Source organism: Sinocyclocheilus grahami, unplaced genomic scaffold (assembly GCF_001515645.1).
Source record: "Sinocyclocheilus grahami isolate Dianchi unplaced genomic scaffold, SAMN03320097.WGS_v1.1 scaffold141.1, whole genome shotgun sequence".
NCBI lineage: Eukaryota > Metazoa > Chordata > Actinopteri > Cypriniformes > Cyprinidae > Sinocyclocheilus > Sinocyclocheilus grahami.
The window spans coordinates 124,980-136,583 of NW_015505320.1; the positions used below are offsets into that span (position 1 = coordinate 124,980).

At 34.7% G+C, this 11,604-nt stretch overlaps 4 gene segments (V, D, J or C); all 4 read right to left on the reverse strand.

The window, feature by feature from the left end:
* Positions 1–1,568, reverse strand: part of LOC107591413 (T-cell receptor alpha chain V region CTL-F3-like) — a 3,298-nt gene extending 1,730 nt beyond the window's left edge. The window contains 2 exon segments of the V gene segment in view: positions 1,106–1,413; positions 1,520–1,568. Of these exon segments, the coding sequence occupies positions 1,106–1,413; positions 1,520–1,568 (357 nt within the window).
* A 402-nt stretch (positions 1,569–1,970) lies between these two features.
* Positions 1,971–2,641, reverse strand: LOC107591414 (Ig lambda chain V-VI region NIG-48-like). The segment is given in 3 exon segments: positions 1,971–2,030; positions 2,159–2,478; positions 2,578–2,641. Coding segments are annotated over 3 exon segments (420 nt in total).
* A 1,511-nt stretch (positions 2,642–4,152) lies between these two features.
* LOC107591415 (Ig kappa chain V-IV region S107B-like) lies at positions 4,153–4,739 on the reverse strand. The segment is given in 2 exon segments: positions 4,153–4,466; positions 4,674–4,739. Coding segments are annotated over 2 exon segments (354 nt in total).
* An 892-nt stretch (positions 4,740–5,631) lies between these two features.
* On the reverse strand, positions 5,632–6,117 carry LOC107591416 (T-cell receptor beta chain V region CTL-L17-like). The segment is given in 2 exon segments: positions 5,632–5,979; positions 6,063–6,117. Coding segments are annotated over 2 exon segments (388 nt in total).
* Positions 6,118–11,604: the final 5,487 nt, after the last annotated feature.

Consider the following 11,604-nt stretch of genomic DNA (forward strand, 5'->3'; position numbering starts at 1 on the left):
CAGCCGCTCCTTCGTCGAATCCGCCGGCCGCCGCTCACTCTAGGCTGCCTTGTGTGGCGCTGTGTGTTTCGTTGTGAAAGTGAAACTACTTTGTTTGGCCTTCCAAAAGAAGACACGACTTTTTTTTTTATTCTGATTCTGGTAGAGTAAACTACAGTGCCGGCTCTTCTGACTCACAGTCTGTAAGTAAGTTTTTTATATTTAAATTATATTTTATATATATTTATATTTTTCCTCTTGAGGACAATAAAGTATACTACTACTACTACTACTACTACTACTACTACTACTACTACTACTACTACTACTACTACTACTACTACTACTACTACTACTACTACTACTACTACTACTACTACTACTACTACTACTACTACTACTACTACTACTACTACTACTACTACTACTACTAAAGGATTTGCCACTGACGATTCAAACGTGAGTTTTGAGCAGTGTAGAGTAGCGCTTGTTGTTTGTCACAACGCACTGGATAGCTGGCCAATCAGAGAACACCTCACTTTTCAGACCAATGAGCTTTGTAAAAATCGACGTGTTTCAGAAAGGCGGGACATAGAGGAGAAACAATAATGTACAGTATGTGGAAAATAATGTGTTTTTTGAACCTTAAACTGCATAAACATTTCATTACACCAAATACACAAAATAATGTTCTTTTTAGCAACATCATATGACCCCTTTAAATGTTGAGTGTATATCGCCCTCTTCTGGTCTTTCACACTTTTCAGCACCTTTCAGCACACTACACATTCACAAAACGGTTTTAAATTGCAATAATCAGGTTTATGTTGATATTATAATTCTAGTGGCATGAGTAATATGAAATCAACTGAAGCCAAGAGTAAGGGAAAATTTATGCATATTTAAAGTAACTAAATATGAAATTAGATCATGTAAATCGAATGTAAACTTTTAAGTGAAAGAAACCTAAAATAGAGTATATATAGGTCATAAAAATTAAATCATAGACTAAACAATTTAATCTACTCAAGTTAAAATAAATAAAAAAATAGGCCTAAATAAATTTGAATTGCATGATGTTGCATTGTTGGTGTTTTTGTATGAGTGTTGAGTGTGTTTCAGTCACTGTGGGCCTCAGAGCACAGTAGTACACAGCAGAGTCAGACACACGGACATCCTGGATTGTCAGTGGAACTGAAGTTGTGCTGAGATTTGCATGAAATCTCTCCTTGAATTCTTCCTCACTGTTTCCAGATTTAGAGAATTTATTTAACATGTGTTTTGGATTTCCATTTTCTTTCTGCTGGTACCAGAAGAGAGTCGGGCCTGTATAAGTAGCCTCATATGTACAGTCGATCGTTACAGTATCACCTTCAAAAGCAGATTGAATCCTTGTGTGCTGATCAACTTTGTCTTGAGATTGAGAATTACAACCTGAAATTGAATTAAAATAATATGAATAAATATGCACATTACACACATAAGGAAAATTCATTTTAAATAGATTTGAAAAGAATCGTTATTTAATAGTACTACTCACCCCAGATATATAAAACTATGATCACAATATTAAATTTCCAGAGTGCCATTATATACAATTGAAATGGCAGACTCTTAAAAAATATGCAGAGATGTTGTGATCCTCTTCCTCTTTCTGCATCTGTTAAAGCAGCAGTAAATTCATATCACATGGTCTGACTGTTGGGAGGAGCCTCTGTGAAGAAGACTGTAGTATTGTGTATAAATTAAACTACAGTATATCACTTAATTATTATTACATGTACAATGATTAATCTTAGGATATACATACACTATGCATTCATGCATTTGATTAGCCTATATTATTTATTCACCAAAACCTGCAGTGAATAAAGACTTGACCGCTACACTTGATCAGTCATTTGCGGCATTCAGTGGCAGTGTGATATTTCCTAATATTTACCATCATTGATAGCAGTGGTGTTTTAATGCTGGCTTTACTTTCATGTCTCTCACAATGCTGACTCGTGTTCTGTTATTCCAAACGCAACTGGCACTTGCATCCCAATGGTCTTCAAAAATACCTCAGATGACTTCAGTATTAAAATGACTAGTATTTTGTTACAGTTTTGTTCTTGTTGCTAAACCTATTTTGTGTAATAGATAGAATTCTGTATATCAGGTTTTTGCACATTGTTACTGAGTTTCCTGTCACTGTGGGCTGCAGGGCACAGTAGTACAGAGCAGAGTCTGATACAGCAGCAGAGAAGATCACCAGATCCACACGTTTGATTTCTTTTTTAGCTTCTGAATATAGACGTAGTTCAGGCACAGATTTGCTAGAATATTCAGTGACAAAAAGTAAAAACTCTGGTTTTGCTGCAGGATACTGGCGATACCACTGGATAGTAACACTAGTGCCGCTAGTGAGACTGTAGTTACAGGACAGAGTCATATTTTCACCATCAGAATCATGTTTTTCTGGAAACCATGGTTGTATTGTGTCACCGAAAGAATTTCCTGTGCAAAAATAAAAACATTTATGCACTTCATATGCAACACTAAATTGATTTTAAGGGACATTTATAATAAGCATATTGCTTAAAAAAGATATCTTACCCATGCAAAGTTGAATTATTATCCAGTTAAAGAGAAACATGATGTCTTCAGAGAGACAGTGATGGCAAATATAGTATTTGAACAACTGTTTGTCTCTGTCACACACTCTCAACAGTGTTAATAAACTCCACCCACTGCTAACAGCATTGAAAAAACATGCTCATGTTAAAACTGTATGTTTCAGAGCCCTTAGATCTTGTCAGGATGTATATGTGTTTCGGTCACAGTGGGCTGCAGAGCACAGTAGTAAACAGCAGAGTCAGACACACGCACATCCTGGATTGACAGAGAAACTGAATTTGAGGATTTGTTGAGATCTGCATGAAATCTTTCCTCAAATTCTTTTTCACTGCTGCTTGATCCAGTCGAGAGTTTACGGAGCATGTAAACTGGGAATCCATTGGTTTTATGTTGGTACCAGTAAAGATAAGGGTGTGAATCACTGGTACTGTAAGTGCAGTGAAGTTTAACCATCTCATGTTCAGAAGCTGTTTGAACTCTTGTTGGCTGATTGACAGAATCTTGTGTATTGCACTCTGTCAAGAAAAAAAACACAGATATACTGTATATTCTTATATAATGATCATGCACTATGTTAGATTTAATTGAATTGTTACTTACCAAGAACTACTGCCAGTAAAAGTAAATTCCTCAGCCAGATTAGCATAGTTTATGTGCAGCAGGCAATATTAGTCTGAAGTCTAACAGTGCAAATCTGTTTGCAAAGGATATACACATATAGCAGGGACTTCATAAATCAGCATCATAGATTATGCCACACAGTGGCCAACTTCTGAAATTACATTGTTTTCATTCAATTATAAAGGGTTCTTATCAAAGACAAAAGCTGAAATAATCTTAATGCAACAAGTCCCTTTCTGACTTTTTTTTTTTTTTGCTTTCTGTACTATAGAAAAAACTAATGTTTTTATAATGTATCATTCTTTCTTGCAGCAAGACTAAAAAGCACAAAGAATGTTGTTGTATTACATAAATGACAAAGACCCTTTGAGTAAACGCATTTGCTAAATGAATAATATATAATGCAGATGCCTTTGGTTTGTTGAGGACTAGATTTGAGCATGACAATAGTCTGTGTGTCAGTGGGAGAAGAAGCTCCGATGTCACTGCCAAAGCCATGAAAATAAACCCAAAAGACTGAACGATAATATATCAGTATAGGCTGGATGCTGTTGGAGAGGCACCAGGGCCGTGAACTCAACAGGAGTAGTGCTGAGAGACTAATATTTAAAAAGACAGAAATCTCAACACCCTTTCAACAAATCTCACTTAAGTGAATTCCCTTTACTGGCTCCCTGTTTTACTGCATGACAAGTGATTGAGAAATTATATTTTAGAATGTGTTTGTGTATAAAAGGAACCGCAAAGAATGTAATACTGCATTGTCAGTGCTTTTTGGAAGTTTTTATGTCTAATTAAAACTCACACAGGTGTAACCGCATATTTTATTACATTCAGGGCTGGATAGATCATGGTTTTGATTGTGGTTTTCAGTAGATAGTTTCAAAGTGAAAAGAGCTTCAGGTTTTTGTACGACAAGTTTTGTGTTTTGTATCACTGGGCTACTACTCTTAGAGCACAATAATAGAGAGCTGAATCTGACAGACGTACATCAGTAATAGTGAGTTCAGTGGATGTGCGTGTTGTATCCGAATTAAATCGACCATCAGAGGTGTGTGTATCAGAACGTGATCGGGCACCTTTAAGTAATAAATACTGTGGTTCTCCATTGGAATACTGTCTGTACCAGTAAAGCACAACATATTCACTACTTGAACTATATGAGCAGCTCAGCTTGACCATTTCTCCTTCTCTAGAGTTTTTTTCTGTCCCTTTATCTGGCTCAATGTTGTCTCCAGCCACCAAACCTGTCAACAATAAGCACATATATAACTGATTTTTGATTTGTGAAAGCAAAGTTGTCAAAATAATATTGGAAACACATGTCACAGCATGTTTTACAAAATAGAAATAACCAAAATAATATCAATATAGCCTTTTGGGTTTAAGATTTAAACAATCATACATTTGTATGTACATAAATATTTTTGTCAGTTGCTCAGTAAACAGTATACCTGTTCCCACAATGAGAATCAGTATAAAGCATCTGTCCATGTTCAATCAGATCAGTTCAGTTCTCTGTTGAGTCTCTCAGTGCTCTCAGCTGTAAGTCACTGCAGATCAGTCAGAAACACACAGGACTTCCTCCTCTCTGAACTTCCTTCTGCTGTTTATGACTGTCATTTAACTGTGTTAGATAACTAAGCTATTGTATAAGCGATTTAGAGAACATTGTATATAAAAAGTTTTACATGGGGGTTTAGCCTACATCAATATCAGAAGCATGTTAATTAAACCATTTTTGATGGACTTCAGCTTCCTCACTGTGCACAAACCATGATAATGGTGATGATGGAGCACAGAGTGTATGCAATGGAGTATTTCTTTAAAAAGAGCATTATTATAAAAAATAAAAAAATAAACCCAATAAGTGCCAGTATGAAGAAGCCAGTGAAATGTACTGTACACATTACACCAATATACATGCAATTTCTGAGTTTATTAAGGTTGTAAAGGCACAAATATTTAATGCCTGCATTTTTTTTTTTACTCTTTATTATTAGCATGGAAATGTTAAGTAACCTGAAGAATATGTGATTTCTTGATTTATATATTTTCTGTTATGCAAGTATATTTTCAAAATAATTTGTACAATATAAAAGTTTAACATAATTTTGTAGTATGACTATTTCTCATATAGGATAGGAACAATATATCCATGTGAAAGTGTGTGAACACTGCCATCCTGTGGCATACATCAACCTGCACTATTTATTGCAAGTGCGGAATATATGAAATGTTTTATAGTTTGACAGTTGACTGAATTACATGTGTTAAAGAGCAGCTTCATAGAGATCAAAGGGACATGTGTGTACCTTTTGATTTTGGTACTGTTTTTTTTTTTTGGTTCACAATTGCCAGTTACAGCTTCTTTCTGTCTTCATCTCTGTCTCTGTGTTTCTCTCTTGTCTCTTACTGTAACAGGTTTTTGTAGAGAGCTGATGTGTTTCCTGTCACTGTGAGCCTCAGAGCACAGTAGTACAGAGCAGAGTCTGATACAGCAGCAGAGGAGATCTCCAGATCCACATGTTCCCTTTTTGGAATGTTAACAGAGAATCTTGGATCTACATCAGACCACTGAGCAACTTTTGCATTGCTGTAGGAGAGTGCAAGAAATTCTGGTTGTGATCTTCCATACTGACGGTACCAGTGGAGATGATCTGTAACTCCAGAGTCAGAAAAAGTACAGGATAACACTTGAACCCTCCTCAGCAAAAACATCTAGTTGTTCTGGTTTGATGACATTTCCAAAGACAGCAGCTGAAAAGGAAAGGTTAATTGATAACATTTTAGTGAAAAGTTTTGAGAAAAATGGTTAAATACATAATTATGTAAATAAATACCAGCTGAGACACAGAACAGAATAACTGAATGAAGATCCATTGTACAAGTGTTCACTCTGAGAAGAGTCAGACTGAATCGATTCAATCACAGTCTCTGTCAGACACGATATGAACACTGAGTCCCTCCTCCCTCATAGTATAGCTCAATTCAGACATTGAAAAGAGAAGAAAGATCTAAGCACATGAATAATTTTTACAACTGTACCAAACAAATAAACCAAAGTTAATCTTGGATCCTTATTTAGGAATATGATTGTCCTTATAAGAATAACAGTTTTCAGTTTGGTTTAGTTTAGTTTAGTTTATTTATAAAGCAGCATTAAAACAACAGTCCATTGACCAATGTGCTGTACAATAATAAAAATAAATAAATAAATAACATAAAAATTCTGAAGTGAAAGACAAGTAACTGAATAGCAAATTAAACCACACCAAAGAAATACAGAATAACCAGATGTTTTAGTGTTTTAGAGTTTTTTTCACCATCAGAGTCAGAAACATTTTGAATGTCATTTTGGGCCCATCTCACAACAGTGTAGCATCATGTGAAACACATTTATGTGTCTATCAGTGTTAAATTACAGATACATTCTAATTTGGTAATTCTTTAATCAAATGCAACACATACTTATATTTACATCATGCATCATAAGCCAATGGTTCACATGTTAGCAAGACAGTTATGCTGTGAACATCCCTTAAATCAAGAAAACACATTTACATAATTCAAAGTTGAAATCATGCAATTAAATAAAATTTATATCAAAATAACATTAAATTGCTGCCATCCTACAGAGGATAAGCAGATTGGAGAATGGATGGATAATATTACATTGATTGCACAATGAGAATTATAGTTCATTTGACTGTGTTATCTTCAGTATAACTTTATTATAGATTTTACATTTCAGAAATGTTTACTGTAAAGAAACGAACACATCTGTGTTTTTGTATGTGGTTTGACTTGAGTTTTCTCACTGTGGGCTTCAGAGCACAGTAGTACACAGCAGAGTCAGACACACACACATCCTGGATTGTCAGAGGAACTAATTTTGAAGATGTGTCGATATGTGCATTAAATCTGTCTTTGAACTCTTCATCTTCAGCTCCAGTCTTACCAACTCTTTGAAGCATATATTTAGGAACTCTGTTTACTTTTTGCTGGTACCAATAGAGAGTCGGGGTGAGCTGTGTTTGATATGTGCAGTTGATTATTACAGTTCCACCTTCATAAACAGTCTGAACTCTTGTTTTCTGCTCAACACTGTCCTGTGATTCTATTCCTGTAGATTCAAATCATGAACAACATCAGCAAAGAAATATCATAAACATTCAAAATAACTTTGTAGTATTACAAAGAGTATTTAAGAGTATTAAAAAGAATTACTCACAAAAAAATGTTACTTACCCCAGACATATATGAAAACAATGATAGTTTGTTTTATCCAGTCTGTCATCTTTCTTGCTTTAAAAATGAAGTCTAATATAAATCCAGATCTTATGCTCACCCCTGATCTAGTCACAGAGTGACTGTATATACTCTAGTGAGCAAGTGCACTTGATCTACACTACACAGTTTGTTTGAAGAGGTTCCTTTGACTCCTCCCTCTGGCACATTCAAAAACATCTGAAATCCAGGTTAATGACCAAAAAAATACATGAAAATGCAAAACATATTTAGCACATTGTTCATCATAGTCTATTTTGAATTTTGCTGTGGTGGACAAAGGCACAAGTTTATTTTATTGTGCTCATGAACTCAATTCATTTTATTCACATATTTGTAATATTTTTTTCATATTAAAATTAATTTTCATTTTCTGGGAAAAAAATTATACTAATTATAATGTAAATTAAAATGCTAGTTAATTACGGTGCTTTAAGACTATGTGTATAAAACTAACCACACAAGTGTCTTTGAAGTTTTATGACAGGCCTCAACAGGAATGGATAGATAGTGGTTTTGATGTGGCTTTCACCAGAAAAAATCAAAGTGGAAAAGAGCTTCGGGTTTTTGTATGACATGTTTCATGTTTTGTATCACTGGGCTAATAATACTCTTAGAGCACAATAATAGTGAGATTTGCTGCTGCAGCCAGGGAGGAATTGGAGGTTAGGTGCCTTGATCAAGGGCACCTCAGTCACGTACAAGCCAGTACCAAGACTCAAACCCACAACAACCTTCAGGTTACAAGTCCAACTCTCTAACCATTAGACCACAACGGCCCTGTTTCGCTGTTTAACAGATTAAAAAGAATTTGACTCATTTTAGAATGTTGCTTTATTTTATGTTTTGATCCTTTTTACATTAGATTACTTAAATTCTCTCTCTCATGCCTCTCATTGTAACAGGTTTTTGTAGAGAGCTGAGTCTGATACAGCAGCAGAGGAGATCTTCAGAATCATGTTCCCTTTTTGTCACATTAACAGTGAATCTTGGATCAACAACAGAGCGCTGAGCATCTTTTGCAGTGTCGTAGGTGAGTACAATAAATTCAGGTTTTGATCTTCCATACTGACGGTACCAGTGGAGATAATCTGTATGCTAGAGTCAGTAAAACTACAGGATAATGTAACACTTGAACCCTCCTCAGTAAAAATATTGACTTTGTTTGGTTTGATGACCTTTCCAAAGACAGCAACTGAAAAAAAGAGGTATATTTGTTTTGTTATTTTCTTCTTTTAATAATCTACCAAATAATCAGCCAAATAAATATAAATACCGGTTGAGACACAGAACAGGATAACTGAGTGAAGATCCATTGTATAAGTGTTCACTCTGAGAAGAATCAGACTGAATCTTTTCTACCACAGTCTCTGTCAGACATAGCTACATCATGTCAGATCTAAGTCCCTCCTCTTTTGACACTTCAAGACAAAAGAAAAGCTTTAGTTTGTTGGAATATTTTTTCTTAGGGCCTGGCTCATTATTGCTATATATGTCAAACCAATATTCTGTTCATTATTGTTAAGATACAGATCAAATCTAAGTAGTAATAACTGTAAATAATCTAAGTGGGTGCATAGTAGATTTTGTTACACAAGTTGAAATTAACACTAGTCATATTTTAGTGTCAGACAGTCTGTCACAGGAAGATTTTATTTTATTTTTTTAAACTACATGAAACACATGGAGCTTTATGTTTTTTGCAAATGTAACATGAATGAAGTGTTTACTAGAGTTGGTAAAACTACAGGATAATGACAGTCTGTCACAGCAAGATTTAAAAAAAATTAAAAAATTAAAAACTACATGAAACATATTCATGTATAATATGGGGAAGCTTTATGTTTTTTGCAAATGTAACATGAATGAAGTGTTGCACAACTGTAGTACATTTCTGTAACACACAGTTGCAACCCTAAGCCCTTTTAAGCATTTTTACCTTTGACCTTTTTTGTCCTTATATTCCTTTTATAAAACATTTCTTCCCTCAACCTCACGCAGGTGTTTGCAGTTATTATCTCACATTGAGGTTTTGATTTGGTTTTCATAATAATAGCTTCAACGTAAAAAAAAAAAGTGGCTTGTAGTTTTTGTCCGACTTGTTGCATGTTTTGTATCACTGGGTTTCAACTCTTAAAGCACAGTAATAGAAAGCTGAATCTGACACAGTCACATGACTTCAGTCATTATGTGAGAAGTGCTTGACTGGAATCGAGGATCAGAGCTGTGCTTAGCACAGCTTGATCATGTTCCTTCATATAATAAATGTTGAGGTTCTCCATTAGTATATTGTCTGTACCAGTACAGACGTACATATTCACTGTTTGAATCATATGAGCAGCTCAGGGTAACAGGCTCTTTTTCTGTTTTGATGATGCTCATCCCTTTATTTGGTTCAATTTTGTCCACAGCCGTCACATCTGCAAACATTAAGCCCAATATGAACTCGTTTTGTTTTATTTTAAACACTGTATATCACTAAAGATATAAATTACAAGTGTGTTGAAAGAAAATCAATAAAATAGCTAATAGCAGCTAAATGATCTGAAGTAATCATAAATGCCACACCTGATGCCATAATGAAAAGCAGCAGCATGTATTTGTTCATGGTGACTATGTTTAGATCAGTTGTGTGTTCTTTCTCTCTGTGCTCTGACTGTGTTACTGACGTGTCAAGACATTCAGAAACTTCCTGATCTCTGTGAATGTAAAATCAGTGAAAGCTCTCAACCTTTATTTAATAGTATGTTTAATGGTGTGACATATGAAAAAAAGTACACCAAAAATATGCATGCCTTTTGGTCACTTTTCACATGATATTAAAAATGTAATGTACATTTTACAAATTCTGTTATTGCAGTTCCTATGAAATGTCTGAGAACACTGCCACCTTGTGGCACATTATACCTGCACATTGTGTTACACATGATAATAGATTGAAACTTTAACTTTACCTACTTTTGTATGGTTTTAAAGTAATTAGCAATATTACCATGCTTCGTTCAATTTTTAATGTCACAATGATTTCACATTAATCCATTTCAGTTATACATATGTAAATTTGGGCTCATTAACTTGTATTAGGCTAGTTTATTTATTTTCATTCACTTATAGTATCATTCAGCTTACTAACTTTATTTATGGGTTTTCTTTTAACCTTTGACTCTGTATCCATTGATTGTTCTCATTGGAATAAATGAAATAAAGGCAATCAAGCAATTAAATAATAGATATATGAAAAGCCTCAAATTGATTTTTTTTCATTATAATATAATTTTATAATAATATAATTTTTTGTTTTATAATAAACATATTGATTGAATGCATCTCTTACCCATGCAAAGTTGTATTATTATCCAGGTAAAGAGAAACATGATGTCTTCAGAGAGAGTGATGGCAACAGTAGTATCTGAATAACTGTTTTTACTCTCACACTCTCAGTGTGAATAAGCTTCACCCACTGCTGTAGTGTGTTTATTTTGTAAAAATAGAGAAAAATATATATAGACAGCACACTCAACAGCAGTAAAACACATGCACATCCAGGACTGACAGAAAAACTGAGCTTAAGGTTTTGTTTAAACATTTTTTTTCACTGTTGTTTGATCCAATTGAGAGTTTATGAAGCATGTAAACTGGGAATCTTAACAGAATCTTGTGTATAGATATGTTCCAATGAAGTTACATTTAACAATTAAGTTTTACCAAGAACTGCAGTCTTTGAAAGTAAATACAAGATCACAAGATGGCGCCCCAAACGTCAGCCACGAGGCTGAGCGCCGCAATTCTTCTGATGTTTTTGTTTGTTTGTTGTGTGCTTTGTCATTCTTCTTCTATAAGTTTTTATCAGAGACGAACTCCTTAACATTAAGCAACACATCCCAGACAATATTTTTCCGGTTTTTGATTATTCAGACATTTTGTTGGACATTTTCTAGGTACAGCTGTGTTGTTCAAACGCATGTATAGACGCAGAAAAGGGAAACACGCTGGCGTCCTGGTTAAGCTCCGCGCGCGAGGCATTCGAACTGCGCTCCCAAGAGTTCATCACGCGAATGTCCGTTCCCTTCCTAACAAAACGGATGAACTTCTTCT